This window comes from Oncorhynchus masou, unplaced genomic scaffold (genome assembly GCF_036934945.1).
Source record: "Oncorhynchus masou masou isolate Uvic2021 unplaced genomic scaffold, UVic_Omas_1.1 unplaced_scaffold_1152, whole genome shotgun sequence".
NCBI lineage: Eukaryota > Metazoa > Chordata > Actinopteri > Salmoniformes > Salmonidae > Oncorhynchus > Oncorhynchus masou.
The window spans coordinates 85001-103491 of NW_027001272.1; the positions used below are offsets into that span (position 1 = coordinate 85001).

Below are 18491 nucleotides of genomic sequence, written 5' to 3' on the forward strand. Positions count from 1 at the left end.
GGAGAATTAACGTAGCAGGTTAGGAGAATTAACGAGCAGGTTAGGAGAACTAGCGTAGCAGGTTAGGAGAATTAACGTAGCAGGTTAGGAGAACTAGCGTAGCAGGTTAGGAGAACTAGCGTAGCAGGTTAGGAGAACTAGCGTAGCAGGTTAGGAGAATTAACGTAGCAGGTTAGGAGAATTAACGTAGCAGGTTAGGAGAATTAACGTAGCAGGTTAGGAGAATTAACGTAGCAGGTTAGGAGAACTAGCGTAGCAGGTTAGGAGAACTAGCGTAGCAGGTTAGGAGAACTAGCGTAGCAGGTTAGGAGAATTTAGCAGGTTAGGAGAACTAACGTAGCAGGTTAGGAGAATTAACGTAGCAGGTTAGGAGAATTAACGTAGCAGGTTAGGAGAACTAGCGTAGCAGGTTAGGAGAATTAACGTAGCAGGTTAGGAGAATTAACGTAGCAGGTTAGGAGAATTAACGTAGCAGGTTAGGAGAATTAACGTAGCAGGTTAGGAGAATTAACGTAGCAGGTTAGGAGAACTAGCGTAGCAGGTTAGGAGAATTAACGTAGCAGGTTAGGAGAATTAACGTAGCAGGTTAGGAGAATTAACGTAGCAGGTTAGGAGAACTAGCGTAGCAGGTTAGGAGAACTAGCGTAGCAGGTTAGGAGAACTAGCGTAGCAGGTTAGGAGAATTAACGTAGCAGGTTAGGAGAATTAACGTAGCAGGTTAGGAGAATTAACGTAGCAGTTTAGGAGAACTAGCGTAGCAGGTTAGGAGAATTAACGTAGCAGGTTAGGAGAATTAACATAGCAGGTTAGGAGAATTAACGTAGCAGGTTAGGAGAATTAACGTAGCAGGTTAGGAGAACTAGCGTAGCAGGTTAGGAGAACTAGCGTAGCAGGTTAGGAGAACTAGCGTATTAGGTTAGGAGAACTAGCGTAGCAGGTTAGGAGAACTAACGTAGCAGGCTAGGGGAACTAACGTAGCAGGCTAGGAGAACTAACGTAGCAGGCTAGGGGAACTAACGTAGCAGGTTAGGGGAACTAACGTAGCAGGTTAGGATAACTAGCGTAGCAGGTTAGGAGAACTAGTCCGATGATGCTGTGACACACCGCCCCAGACCATGACGGACCCTCCACCTCCAAATCAATCCCGCTCCAGAGTACAGGCCTCGGTGTAACGCTCATTCCTTCAGCGACAAACGCGAGTCCGACCATCACCCCGGTGAGACAAAACCTTGAAGAGCACTTTTTTCCAGTCCTGTCTGGTCCAGCGACGGTGGGTTTGTGCCCATAGGCGACGTTGTTGCCGGTGATATCTGGTGAGGCCTACAAGCCCTCAGTCCAGCCTCTCTCAGCCTGTTGCAGACAGTCTGAGCACTGATGGAGGGATTGTGTGTTCCTGGTGTAACTCGGGCAGTTGTTTTTGCCATCCTGTACCTGTGATGTAAGTGTGATGTTCGGATGTACCGATCCTGTGCATGTGTTGTTACACGTGATCTGCCGCTGCGAGGACGATCAGCTGTCCGTCCTGTCTCCCTGTAGCGCTGTCCTAGGCGTCTCACAGTACGGACATTTATTGCCCTGGCCACATCTGCAGTTCTCATGCCTCCTTGCAGCATGCCTAAGGCATGTTCACTCAGATGAGCAGGGACCCTGGGCATCTTTCTTTTGGTGTTTTTCAGAGTCATGAGAAAGTTTTCTTAACAGTGACCTTAATTGCCTACCGTCTGTAAGCTGTTAGTGTCTTAACGAACATTCCTCAGGTGCATGTTCATTAATTGTTTATGGTTCATTGAACAAGCATGGGAGACAGTGTTTAAACCCTTTACAATGAAGATTGGTGAAGTTATTTGGATTTTTACAAATTATCTTTGAAAGACAGGGTCCTTAGTTTGTGTGGTGTGTGGTGTGTGTGTGTGTGTGTGTGTAGCAGTGCATTAGGTGTGTGTGTGTAGCAATGCATTAGGTGTGTGTGTGTAGCAATGCATTAGGTGTGTGTGTGTGTGTAGCAATGCATTAGGTGTGTGTGTAGCTGTGTGTGTAGCTGTGTGTGTGTGTAGCAGTGCATTCGGTGTGTGTGTGTGTGTATGTAGCAGTGCATTATGGGTGTATGTAGGAGTGCATTAGGGGTGTGTGTGTGTGTGTGGCAGTGCATTAATGTGTGTGTAACAGTGCAATAGATGTGTGTATGCCACCAACCCTAAAAGTAACCCTCTCTTTCTCTCCCTCCCTATATCCCTCTGTCCTCCAGAACAAGAGGAGAACTTTGAGTTGACCATTGTATCTTTGACGGGCCAGACATGGCACTTTGAGGCCACCTCGTACGAGGAGAGAGACGCCTGGGTCCAGGCCATCGAGAGCCAAATCCTAGCCAGCCTGCAGTCCTGTGAGAGCAGCAAGGCCAAGGTACCGTACTACAATATTACACTACTGTTACACTACTATTACACTACTATTACAATACTATTACGCTACTATTACACTACTATACTATTACACTACTATTGCAGTACTATACTATTCCAATACTATTACAATACTATACTATTACAATACTATTACAATACTACAATATTACCCTGCTGTTACACTACTATTACAATACTATTACGCTACTATTACAATACTATACTATTACAATACTATACTATTACACTACGGTTACAATACTATTACAATACTATAATATTACACGACTATTACAATACTATACTATGACACTACGGTTACAATACTATACTATTACAATACTATACTATTACACTACTATTACAATACTATACTGTTACACTACGGTTACAATACAATCACAATACTATACTGTTACACTACGGCTACAATACTATACGATTACAATACTATACTATTACACTACGGCTACAATACTATACTGTTACAATACTATTGCAATACTATTACAATACTATACCGTCACACTACTATTACACTACTATTACAATACTATACTATTACACTACTATTACAATACTATACTATTACACTACTATTACAATACTATACTATTACACTACTATCACAATACTATACTGGTTAGACCATGGTGCTTGCCTACTAGCTATTACAATACTCCAGGCTCTGATCAGGCCCTACACCCAAACAAGGGCACTGCGTTCATCCACTCTGGCCTGCTCGCCTCCCTACCACTGAGGAAGTACAGTTCCCGCTCAGCCCAGTCAAAACTGTTCGCTGCTCTGGCCCCCCAATGGTGGAACAAACTATTACAAGGACAGCGGAGTCAATCACCACCTTCCGGAGACACCTGAAACCCCACCTCTTCAAGGAATACCTAGGATAGGATAAAGTAATCCTTCTCCCCCCCCCTTAAATGATTTAGATGCACTATTGTAAAGTGGCTGTTCCACTGGATGTCAGAAGGTGAATTCACCAATTTGTAAGTCGCTCTGGATAAGAGCGTCTGCTAAATGACTTAAATGTAAATGTAAATACTATTACAATACTATTACAATACTATTACAATACTATACTATTACACTACTATTACAATACTATACTATTACACTACGGTTACACTACTATTACAATACTATACCATTACACTACTATTAAAATACTATACTGTTACACTAATGTTACAATACTATACTATTACACTACAGTTACAATACTATACTGTTACACTACTATTACTTTACTATTACACTACTATTACAATACTATACTATTACAATACTATTAAAATACTATACTGTTACACTACTGTTACAATACCATACTATTACGCTACGGTTACAATACTATACTGTTACACTACTATTACAATACTATACTCTTACACTACGGTTACAATACTATACTATTACACTACAGTTACAATACTATACTGTTACACTACTATTACTTTACTATTACACTACTATTACTTTACTATTACACTACTATTACAATACTATACTATTACAATACTATACTATTACACTACTATTACAATACTATACTGTTACACTACTATTACAATACTATACTATTACACTATGGTTACAATACTATACTGTTACACTACTATTACAACACTATACTATTACACTACGGTTTCAATACTATACGATTACACTACGGTTACAATACTATACTGTTACACTACTATTACTTTACTATTACACTACTATTACAATACTTTACTATTACACTACTATTACAATACTATAATATTACACTACTATTACAATACTATACTATTACACCGAGGTTACAATACTATACTATTACACTACTATACTATTACACTACGGTTACCATACTATATTGTTACACTGATGTCACAGTACTGTTAGACTACTACTGTATACCACACTATTACAATACTGGTACAGTACTATTACAGTGATGTTACAGTATATACCACACTTTCAATACTATACCACACTGTTACAATACTATACCGCACTAGTACAATACTATACCACACTGTTACACTTCTATACCACAATGCTACACTACTATACCACACTTACGATACTATACTGCACTAGTACAATACCACACTGTTATACTACTATACCATACTGTTATACTACTATACCACACTATTACACTACTATACCACTATACCACACTGTTACACTACTATACCACTATACCATACTGTTATACCATACTGTTATACTACTATAACACACTGTTATACTACTATACCACACTGTTACACTACTATACCACACTTACGATACTACACTGCACTAGTACAGTACGATTACAATACTGTTAGATTACTGTTATACCACTATACCACACTGTTACACTACTATACCACTATACCACACTGTTACACTACTATACCACTATACCATACTGTTATACTACTATAACACACTGTTACACTACTATACCACACTGTTACACTACTATACCACAATGCTACACTACTATACCACACTATTACAATACTATACCACACTTATGATACTATACTGCACTAGTACAATACTATACCACACTGTTACAATACTATACTGCACTAGTACAATACGATTACAATACTGTTAGATTACTGTTATACCACTATACCACACTGTTACACTACTATACCACACTAGTACAATACTATACCACTATACCACACTGTTACACCACTATACCACACTAGTACAATACTATACCACACTGTTACAATACTATACTGCACTAGTACAGTACTATTACAATACTGTTAGATTACTGTTATACTACTATACCAGACTGATACACTACTATACCACTATACCACACTGTTACACTACTATACCACTATACCACACTGTTACACTACTATACCACTATACCACACTGTTACACTACTATACCACTATGCCACACTGTTATACCACTATACCATACTGTTATACTACTATACCACACTGTTACACTACTATACCACACTATTACACTACCATACCACTATACCAAACTGTTACACTACTATACCACTATACCACACTGTTACACTACTATACCACTATACCACACTGTTACACTACTATACCACTATACCACACTGTTACACTACTATACCACACTGTTACACTACTATACCACTATACCATACTGTTACACTACTATACCACTATACCATACTGTTACACTACTATACCACACTGTTACACTACTATACCACTATACCACACTGTTACACTACTATACCACTATACCATACTGTTACACTACTATACCACACTGTTACACTACTATACCACACTGTTACACTACTATACCACTATACCATACTGTTACACTACTATATCACACTGTTACACTACTATACCACACTGTTACACCACACTGTTACACTACTATACCACACTGTTACACTACTATACCACTATACCACACTGTTACACTACTATACCACTATACCATACTGTTATACTACTATACCATACTGTTACACTACTATACCACACTGTTACACTACTATACCACAATGCTACACTACTATACCACACTATTACAATACTATACCACACTTATGATACTATACTGCACTAGTACAATACTATACCACACTGTTACAATACTATACTGCACTAGTACAGTACTATTACAATACTGTTAAATTACTGTTATACTACTATACCAGACTGATACACTACTATACCACTATACCACACTGTTACACTACTATACCACTATACCACACTGTTACACTACTATACCACTATACCACACTGTTACACTACTATACCACTATGCCACACTGTTATACCACTATACCATACTGTTATACTACTATACCACACTGTTACACTACTATACCACACTGTTACACTACCATACCACTATACCACACTGTTACACTACTATACCACACTATTAAACTACCATACCACTATACCAAACTGTTACACTACTATACCACTATACCACACTGTTACACTACTATACCACTATACCACACTGTTACACTACTATACCACTATACCACACTGTTACACTACTATACCACACTGTTACACTACTATACCACACTGTTACACTACTATACCCTATACCATACTGTTACACTACTATACCACACTGTTACACTACTATACCACTATACCACACTGTTACACTACTATACCACTATACCATACTGTTACACTACTATACCACACTGTTAAACTACTATACCACACTGTTACACTACTATACCACACTGTTACACCACACTGTTACACTACTATACCACACTGTTACACTACTATACCACACTGTTACACTACTATACCACTATACCACACTGTTACACTACTATACCACTATACCATACTGTTATACTACTATACCATACTGTTACACTACTATACCACACTGTTACACTACTATACCACAATGCTACACTACTATACCACACTATTACAATACTATACCACACTTATGATACTATACTGCACTAGTACAATACTATACCACACTGTTACAATACTATACTGCACTAGTACAGTACTATTACAATACTGTTAAATTACTGTTATACTACTATACCAGACTGATACACTACTATACCACTATACCACACTGTTACACTACTATACCACTATGCCACACTGTTATACCACTATACCATACTGTTATACTACTATACCACACTGTTACACTACTATACCACACTGTTACACTACCATACCACTATACCACACTGTTACACTACTATACCACACTATTACACTACCATACCACTATACCAAACTGTTACACTACTATACCACTATACCACACTGTTACACTACTATACCACTATACCACACTGTTACACTACTATACCACTATACCACACTGTTACACTACTATACCACACTGTTACACTACTATACCACACTGTTACACTACTATACCCTATACCATACTGTTACACTACTATACCACACTGTTACACTACTATACCACTATACCACACTGTTACACTACTATACCACTATACCATACTGTTACACTACTATACCACACTGTTAAACTACTATACCACACTGTTACACTACTATACCACTATACCACACTGTTACACTACTATACCACTATACCATACTGTTACACTACTATATCACACTGTTACACTACTATACCACACTGTTACACCACACTGTTACACTACTATACCACACTGTTACACTACTATACCACACTGTTACACTACTATACCACCCTGTTACACTACTATACCACTATACCACACTGTTACACTACTATACCACTATACCATACTGTTACACTACTATACCATACTGTTACACTACTATACCACACTATTACACTACTATACCACACTGTTACACTACTATACCACACTGTTACATTAGTATACCACGCTGTTACACTGCTATACCACACTGTTACACTACTATACCACTATACCACACTGTTACACTACTATACCACTATACCATACTGTTACACTACTATATCACGCTGTCACACTACTATACCACACTGTTACACCACACTGTTACACTACTATACCACACTGTTACACTACTATACCACACTGTTACACTACTATACCACACTGTTACACTACTATACCACTATACCACACTGTTACACTACTATACCACTATACCATACTGTTACACTACTATACCATACTGTTACACTACTATACCACACTGTTACATTAGTATACCACGCTGTTACACTGCTATACCACACTGTTACACTACTATACCACTATACCACACTGTTACACTACTATACCACTATACCATACTGTTACACTACTATACCACGCTGTTACACTACTATACCACACTGTTACACCACACTGTGACACTACTATACCACACTGTTACACTACTATACCACTATGCCACACTGTTACACTACTATATCACTATACCACGCTGTTATTCTACTATACCACACTGTTACACTGCTATACCACACTGTTACACTGCTATACCACACTGTTACACTAGTATACCACGCTGTTACACTACTATACCACTATACCACGCTGTTACACTGCTATACCACGCTGTTACACTGCTATACCACGCTGTTACACTGCTATACCACACTGTTACTCTACTATACCACACTGTTACACTGCTATACCACACTGTTACACTAGTATACCACGCTGTTACACTGCTATACCACACTGTTACTCTACTATACCACACTGTTACTCTACTATACCACACTGTTACACTGCTATACCACACTGTTACACTAGTATACCACGCTGTTACACTGCTATACCACACTGTTACTCTACTATACCACACTGTTACACTGCTATACCACACTGTTACACTAGTATACCACGCTGTTACACTGCTATACCACACTGTTACTCTACTATACCACACTGTTACACTACTATACCACACTGTTACACTACTATAATACCGTACTGCATTATTACAATACTATACCAGACTATAATAGTTTCTATCTCAAGGCCATCAGACTGCTAAACAGCCATCCCCAGCACATTAGAGACGGCTGCCTATAGACATAGATTAGGAATCACTGGCCATTTTTAGAAATGTATCACTTGCCACTTTAATAATGTTTCCGTATCTAGTGTTACTCATCTCATATGTATAAACTGTACTCTATGCTATTCTACGGTATCTTAGTCACTATAATAATGTTTCCGTATCTAGCGTTACTCATCTCATATGTATAAACTGCACTCTATGCTATTCTACGGTATCTTAGTCACTTTAATAATGTTTCCGTATCTAGCGTTACTCATCTCATATGTATAAACTGTACTCTATGCTATTCTACGGTATCTTAGTCACTATAATAATGTTTCCGTATCTAGCGTTACTCATCTCATATGTATAACTGCACTCCACACTATTCTACGTATCTTAGTCACTTTAATTGTTTATAAATATTTTACTCTATACTATACCATTGTATCTTAGTCCAATGCCGCTCTGACATATCTATATTTATTCTTAATCCATTTCTTACTTAGATTAACGTGTGTTTTGGGTATATGTTGAGAAACTGTTAGATATTAGTGCACTGTTGGAGCTAGAAGCACAAGCATTTCTCTACATACATACATCCCTATTCACACACACACACACACTCTCCTATATACCTATTCACACACACACACACTCTCCTATATACCTATTCACACACACACACACTCTCCTATATACCTATTCACACACACACACTCTCCTATATACCTATTCACACACACACACACTCTCCTATATACCTATTCACACACACACACTCTCCTATATACCTATTCACACACACACACTCTCCTATATACCTATTCACACACACACACACTCTCCTGTATACCTATTCACACACACACTCTCCTATAGACCTATTCACACACACACACACACTCTCCTATAGACCTATTCACACACACACACACTCTCCTATAGACCTATTCACACACACACACACTCTCCTATAGACCTATTCACACACACACACACACTCTCCTATAGACCTATTCACACACACACACACACTCTCCTATATACCTATTCACACACACACTCTCCTATATACCTATTCACACACACACACTCTCCTATAGACCTATTCACACACACACTCTCCTATATACCTATTCACACACACACTCTCCTATATACCTATTCTCACACACACACTCTCCTATATACCTATTCACACACACACACTCTCCTATATACCTATTCACACACACACACTCTCCTATATACCTATTCACACACACACACTCTCCTATATACCTATTCACACACACACACTCTCCTATATACCTATTCACACACACACATGCTCCTATATACCTATTCACACACACACACGCTCTTATATACCTATTCACACACACACACGCTCCTATATACCTATTCACACACACACACGCTCCTATATACCTATTCTCACACACACACGCTCCTATATACCTATTCTCACACACACTCTCCTATATACCTATTCACACACACACACTCTCCTATATACCTATTCACACACACACACACACTCCTATATACCTATTCACACACACACACACACTCCTATATACCTATTCACACACACACACACTCTCCTATATACCTATTCACACACACACACACACTCTCCTATATACCTATTCACACACACACACACACTCTCCTATATACCTATTCACACACACACACACACTCTCCTATATACCTATTCACACACACACACACACACACACACACACTCTCCTATATACCTATTCTCACACACACACACACTCTCCTATATACCTATTCACACACACACACACTCTCCTATATACCTATTCACACACACACACACACTCTCCTATATACCTATTCACACACACACTCTCCTATAGACCTATTCACACACACACTCCTATAGACCTATTCACACACACCACACACACACACACACACAGGCCTATTCACACACACTCCTATAGACCTATTCTCACACACACATTCACACACACACTCTCCTATTGGCCTATTCACACACACACACACTCTCTCCTATAGGCCTATTCACACACACACACACACACTCCTATAGATCTATTCACACACACACTTGCTCAACCTCCAAACACGTTCAAATAATTACAAATGGCAATTACTGTAAGTGTAATATAGGCGTAGCGGTGCCATTTCCCTCCCACAGCGTAGTGGACCAGGCCAGCCTCATCTGAGCCAGCCAGCCCTCTGCTCTGTTGACGCCCCAGGCCTCGGAGGAACATTTGCACTGTAGAATACCTTCTGTTGTCTCCACCTCACCTTCATTCTGTTTGTTGTGTTATTTGTTCTCTCTCTCTCTCACACACACACACACACACACACACACACACACACACACACACACACACACACACACACACACACATTCTGTTGCTTATGTTTGATGGAAACCAATCTAAATGAGTTGTGCGATGAACGTGGTGTGTGTGTCGAGGTTAGGGACTGTGTCTGCTGTTGTAGCCATCCATAACAATGGCGGTTGGATTGTTTTCCTACAGTCACGTCTGACCAGCCAGTCTGAGGCCATGGCCTTACAGAATGTGAGGAGCCTAAGAGGGAACTCTCGCTGTGTGGACTGTGAGGCCCAGAGTGAGTTACAACTATCATTTTACCTCTGATAGCTAACAACAGTGTACCTCCCGTCTGACCCTTCAGTAATACCTGTTCTGTCTCCTTCACCTCCCGTCTGACCCTTCAGTAATACCTGTTCTGTCTCCTTCACCTCCCGTCTGGTCCTTCAGTAATACCTGTTCTGCCTGACCCTTCAGTAATACCTGTTCTGTCTCCTTCACCTCCCCCCTGACCCTTCAGTAATACCTGTTCTGTCTCCTTCACCTCCCCCCTGATCCTTCAGTAATACCTGTTCTGTCTCCTTCACCTCCCCCCTGATCCTTCAGTAATACCTGTTCTGTTCTGACTCCTTCACCTCCCGTCTGACCCTTCAGTAATACCTGTTCTGTTCTGACTCCTTCACCTCCCGTCTGACCCTTCAGTAATACCTGTTCTGCCTGACCCTTCAGTAATACCTGTTCTGCCTCCTTCACCTCCCCCCTGATCCTTCAGTAATACCTGTTCTGTTCTGACTCCTTCACCTCCCGTCTGACCCTTCAGTAATACCTGTTCTGTTCTGACTCCTTCACCTCCCGTCTGACCCTTCAGTAATACCTGTTCTGCCTCCTTCACCTCCTGCCTGACCCTTCAGTAATACCTGTTCTGCCTCCTTCACCTCCTGCCTGACCCTTCAGTAATACCTGTTCTGTTCTGACTCCTTCACCTCCCGTCTGACCCTTCAGTAATACCTGTTCTGCCTCCTTCACCTCCCGTCTGACCCTTCAGTAATACCTGTTCTGTTCTGACTCCTTCACCTCCCGTCTGACCCTTCAGTAATACCTGTTCTGCCTCCTTCACCTCCCCCCTGATCCTTCAGTAATACCTGTTCTGTTCTGCCTCCTTCACCTCCCCCCTGATCCTTCAGTAATACCTGTTCTGTTCTGACTCCTTCACCTCCCCCCTGATCCTTCAGTAATACCTGTTCTGTTCTGCCTCCTTCACCTCCCCCCTGATCCTTCAGTAATACCTGTTCTGTCTCCTTCACCTCCCCCCTGACCCTTCAGTAATACCTGTTCTGTCTCCTTCACCTCCCCCCTGATCCTTCAGTAATACCTGTTCTGCCTGACCCTTCAGTAATACCTGTTCTGTCTCCTTCACCTCCCCCCTGATCCTTCAGTAATACCTGTTCTGTCTCCTTCACCTCCCCCCTGATCCTTCAGTAATACCTGTTCTGTTCTGACTCCTTCACCTCCCGTCTGACCCTTCAGTAATACCTGTTCTGCCTGACCCTTCAGTTATACCTGTTCTGTCTCCTTCACCTCCCGCCTGATCCTTCAGTAATACCTGTTCTCTCCTTCACCTCCCGTCTGATCCTTCAGTAATACCTGTTCTGCCTCCTTCACCTCCTGCCTGACCCTTCAGTAATACCTGTTCTGTCTCCTTCACCTCCTGCCTGACCCTTCAGTAATACCTGTTCTGCCTGACCCTTCAGTTATACCTGTTCTGTCTCCTTCACCTCCCGCCTGATCCTTCAGTAATACCTGTTCTGTCTCCTTCACCTCCCGTCTGATCCTTCAGTAATACCTGTTCTGTCTCCTTCACCTCCCGTCTGATCCTTCAGTAATACCTGTTCTGTCTCCTTCACCTCCCGTCTGATCCTTCAGTAATACCTGTTCTGTCTCCTTCACCTCCTGCCTGACCCTTCAGTAATACCTGTTCTGCCTCCTTCACCTCCCGCCTGACCCTTCAGTAATACCTGTTCTGCCTGACCCTTCAGTTATACCTGTTCTGTCTCCTTCACCTCCCGCCTGATCCTTCAGTAATACCTGTTCTGCCTCCTTCACCTCCTGCCTGACCCTTCAGTAATACCTGTTCTGTCTCCTTCACCTCCTGCCTGACCCTTCAGTAATACCTGTTCTGTCTCCTTCACCTCCTGCCTGACCCTTCAGTAATACCTGTTCTGCCTCCTTCACCTCCTGCCTGACCCTTCAGTAATACCTGTTCTGCCTCCTTCACCTCCTGCCTGACCCTTCAGTAATACCTGTTCCCTCCTTCACCTCCTGCCTGACCCTTCAGTAATACCTGTTCTCTCCTTCACCTCCCGTCTGACCCTTCAGTAATACCTGTTCTGTCTCCTTCACCTCCTGCCTGACCCTTCAGTAATACCTGTTCTGCCTCCTTCACCTCCCCCCTGATCCTTCAGTAATACCTGTTCTGCCTCCTTCACCTCCTGCCTGACCCTTCAGTAATACCTGTTCTGCCTCCTTCACCTCCCGCCTGATCCTTCAGTAATACCTGTTCTGCCTCCTTCACCTCCCGTCTGATCCTTCAGTAATACCTGTTCTGTCTCCTTCACCTCCTGCCTGACCCTTCAGTTATACCTGTTCTGTCTCCTTCACCTCCTGCCTGACCCTTCAGTAATATGGTATTGATTGATTGATTGATTGATTTGATTTTATTATCCAGTTAAAAAAAACAATAATACGTTTTATGATTGTATCCCTTTTTCTATGACCTTTTGAATAATTTTGCAAATATGTCTTATGGATTCAAATGAAGTATCTAAAATGTGTGTCCTGTCTCTGTTTCCCAGACCCCGACTGGGCCAGTCTCAACCTGGGAGCGTTGATCTGTATCGAGTGTTCAGGGATCCACAGGAACCTGGGGACCCACCTATCTCGTGTTCGGTCCCTGGACCTGGATGAGTGGCCCCTGGAGCTCCTCAAGGTCATGACCTCTATAGGCAACGAGCTGGCCAATGACGTGTGGGAGGGCAATGCACAGGGACGCCTCAAACCAGCACCCGACGCAACCAGGTAGGGGGAGCACTCCAGTCTCTTTGTCTCTGTCTGTTTCCTCTCCTTTCTGTTCTCTGCTCACTCTCTCTCTCTACTCGCTCTCTGCTCGCTCTCTGCTCTCTCTCTCTCTCTCTCTCTGCTTGCTCTCTCTCTGCTTGCTCTCTCTCTGCTTGCTCTCTCTCTGCTTGCTTGCTCTCTCTCTGCTTGTTCTCTCTGCTTGTTCTCTCTGCTTGTTCTCTCTGCTTGTTCTCTCTGCTTGTTCTCTCTGCTCGCTCTCTTCTCTCTGCTCGCTCTCTCTCTCTGCTCGCTCTCTCTCTCTCTCTCTGCTCGCTCTCTTCTCTCTGCTCGCTCTCTTCTCTCTGCTCGCTCTCTCTCTGCTCGCTCTCTCTGCTCTCTCTCTGCTCGCTCTCTCTCTCTGCTCTCTCTCTGCTCGCTCTCTCTCTCTGCTCGCTCTCTCTGCTCTCTCTCTGCTCGCTCTCTTCTCTCTGCTCGCTCTCTTCTCTCTGCTCGCTCTCTTCTCTCTGCTCGCTCTCTTCTCTCTGCTCGCTCTCTCTCTCTCTCTGCTCGCTCTCTCTCTGCTCGCTCGCTCTCTCTGCTCTCTCTCTGCTCGCTCTCTCTCTCTGCTCTCTCTCTGCTCGCTCTCTCTGCTCGCTCTCTTCTCTCTGCTCGCTCTCTTCTCTCTGCTCGCTCTCTTCTCTCTGCTCGCTCTCTTCTCTCTGCTCGCTCTCTTCTCTCTGCTCGCTCTCTTCTCTCTGCTCGCTCTCTTCTCTCTGCTCGCTCTCTTCTCTCTGCTCGCTCTCTCTCTCTCTCTGCTCTCTCTCTGCTCTCTCTCTCTGCCTCTCTCTTTCTCTGCCAGAGATTCATCCTGAAAATCATTACGTACTACATTTAGATTCTTAACTTGTAGTTTTGAATTCCCACTCCCTCCCACTGCGTAAAATTAATATTCTGGATTTGTTGAGCTCTCACCTGTTTTGCATTATTTAAGCGGCAGGGAGCCTAGAACAAGCAGTTCCCTGGTAGGCTGTCATTGTAAATCATTATTAGTTCCTAAGTGACCTGCCTAGTTAAATAAAGGTATAACATATAGAAAACATTGTTGGGTTGTTTGAAACTATTCTCCAAACTGGAGTAAACAGCCATCTGTTTGTTCAGGACTGCAATACTGAGGAATATGGATGGGGACAGTTGTAGTGATGGAAACTGGGGACAGCTGTGGTGATGGAAACTGGGGACAGCAGTGGGGATGGAAACTGGGGACAGCAGTAGTGATGGAAACTGGGGACAGCAGTAGTGATGGAAACTGGGGACAGCAGTAGTGATGGAAACTGGGGACAGCAGTGGTGACAGTGACAGGGACATTGTAATGATATTGGCAGCAGAGGTGGACAGTGGCAAGAGTTAGCCATTAGAGAGAGGGGGAAGTGAGTATGGAGTAATCAGTGGCGTTTAACATGGTAACAGTGTTAATGTTTGTGGCTTGTAGTCTCACTGGCCCGAGCCCCTCTGCACTTACGTCTGCTGGGCGGTGTAATTATCAGCACACACACACACACACACACAATTATTGGCAGCCAAGCCCGTGCTCCACCACCAGCCATCATAACAAATTAGAGCTGACTGCTGGCTGCATAAATATCGACTTCCCATTTTCCTCCTGTTCTCATTACTCTCCACAAGCACCTTTTAATTACTGGCCCCTACACCAAACATCTCTAGCTATGGATCCACCCGTTTCCCTTTTACACACACCAAGCATGCACACACACACACATATGCATGCACACACACACACCACACACACACACACAGATGCATACACGCACCACACACACACACACTCATCTCCCCCTCTCTCCCCTTCCGTCAGTCGGCTAATGCATTTATTGTTATTCATGTACCTATTTATTTGTGTATTTGGGAGGCATGTATCCCCGTCGGGTGGCGCGACCAGGGGAACAGATTACAGAAGGGGTCAATATTATCTCAATTAACCCGGGACACTCGGCTCGGCTTGGCAGAGCTCGCCAGACATTTGTCTCCCGTCATCGCTGCCTATCGATAGGATAGTACTTCCACGGCCATTCCTTAAGTGGCTGTTCAGTGTTCGCTACGTCCCTCTACTGTACACTACTGCAGCTCACATGCAGCATGGTGCTCCTGCAGCCTCATGCTGGGTGTCCCATGGTCTGGGAAGTGATGTCTACACACCTGTCTCTGGGATATTTAGGAGAAGTCACATTGTATGACCTGAGTCGATCATGTACTTGATATGTGTATACTAATACTTGATGTATGCTGAATTAAACGGGTTATCCCTCAGATCTTCACTACGTGAACCACGACACAAAGACTGACATCGGAGTGTCTTGGATTAAAGTATCTAATGTTGGATTGTATGCATTTCATTTTTATTGCCTAAAAAGGTTGGGTCCTGAGGGTTCTACAATATGTTGCTCATATTTCTATAGCTAACTGGTGTCAGTAAAATCCTTGTATGGTAGATGTAGAGGAAAGGTCCGTAGCTACTAGCTAGGTATAGAAGGCCAGTAGCTACTAGCTAGGTATAGAAGGCCAGTAGCTACTAGCTAGGTATAGAAGGCCAGTAGCCAATAGCTAGGTATAGAAGGCCAGTAGCCAATAGCTAGGTATAAGAAGGCCAGTAGCTACTAGCTAGGTATAGAAGGCCAGTAGCTACTAGCTAGGTATAGAAGGCCAGTAGCTACTAGCTAGGTATAGAAGGCCAGTAGCTACTAGCTAGGTATAGAAGGCCAGTAGCTACTAGCTAGGTATAGAAGGCCAGTAGCTACTAGCTAGGTATAGAAGGTCAGTAGCTACTAGCTAGGTATAGAAGGCCAGTAGCTACTAGCTAGGTATAGAAGGCCAGTAGCTACTAGCTAGGTATAGAAGGCCAGTAGCTACTAGCTAGGTATAGAAGGCCAGTAGCTACTAGCTAGGTATAGAAAGCCAGTAGCTACTAGCTAGGTATAGAAGGCCAGTAGCTACTAGCTAGGTATAGAAGGCCAGTAGCTACTAGCTAGGTATAGAAGGCCAGTAGCTACTAGCTAGGTATAGAAGGCCAGTAGCCAATAGCTAGGTATAGAAGGCCAGTAGCTACTAGCTAGGTATAGAAGGCCAGTAGCTACTAGCTAGGTATAGAAGGCCAGTAGCTACTAGCTAGGTATAGAAGGCCAGTAGCTACTAGCTAGGTATAGAAGGCCAGTAGCTACTAGCTAGGTATAGAAGGCCAGTAGCTACTAGCTAGGTATAGAAGGCCAGTAGCTACTAGCTAGGTATAGAAAGCCAGTAGCTACTAGCTAGGTATAGAAGGCCAGTAGCTACTAGCTAGGTATAGAAGGCCAGTAGCCAATAGCTAGGTATAGAAGGCCAGTAGCCAATAGCTAGGTATAGAAGGCCAGTAGCCAATAGCTAGGTATAGAAGGCCAGTAGCTACTAGCTAGGTATAGAAGGCCAGTAGCTACTAGCTAGGTATAGAAGGCCAGTAGCTACTAGCTAGGTATAGAAGGCCAGTAGCTACTAGCTAGGTATAGAAGGCCAGTAGCTACTAGCTAGGTATAGAAGGCCAGTAGCTACTAGCTAGGTATAGAAGGCCAGTAGCTACTAGCTAGGTATAGAAGGCCAGTAGCTACTAGCTAGGTATAGAAGGCCAGTAGCTACTAGCTAGGTATAGAAGGCCAGTAGCCAATAGCTAGGTATAGAAGGCCAGTAGCCAATAGCTAGGTATAGAAGGCCAGTAGCCAATAGCTAGGTGGCCCCGTGGTCTCTCCCTGGCCCCGTGGTCTCTCCCTGGCCCCGTGGTCTCTCCCTGGCCCCGTGGTCTCTCCCTGGCCCCGTGGTCTCTCCCTGGCCCCGTGGTCTCTCCCTGGCCCCGTGGTCTCTCCCTGGCCCCGTGGTCTCTCCACTGAGTAATAGATGCAGAAATGTAATTTAGCAAGTGACTGATTTAATGATCCAGAGGGTAATTAATGGACTGATTATCTTAATGTTAAATATGGCCAGCAGCAATTACACTGACCCCCCGCCTGTCATGGTCTGGTACCTCTCCCTTTCTCTCGCCTTCCAATTAGGTCCTGTTCTGTTTGGGGGAGGGGGGAAGCAAGGGAGGGAGAGATGTGGGCATTAGTGTTAGGTCCTGTTTGAGGGATGGAGGAGGCATGGA

General features: G+C 43.0%; 1 protein-coding gene across 3 annotated transcripts in view; it reads left to right on the forward strand.

The window, feature by feature from the left end:
* Positions 1–18491, forward strand: part of LOC135529386 (arf-GAP with GTPase, ANK repeat and PH domain-containing protein 1) — a 122190-nt gene that overhangs the window by 80017 nt on the left and 23682 nt on the right. For all 3 annotated transcript variants that reach the window (XM_064958158.1, XM_064958160.1, XM_064958159.1), the window contains exons 10-12: positions 2246–2400; positions 11462–11552; positions 14107–14329. In XM_064958158.1, the coding sequence (XP_064814230.1) occupies positions 2246–2400; positions 11462–11552; positions 14107–14329 (469 nt within the window). The remainder of the gene's footprint in view (positions 1–2245; positions 2401–11461; positions 11553–14106; positions 14330–18491) is intronic.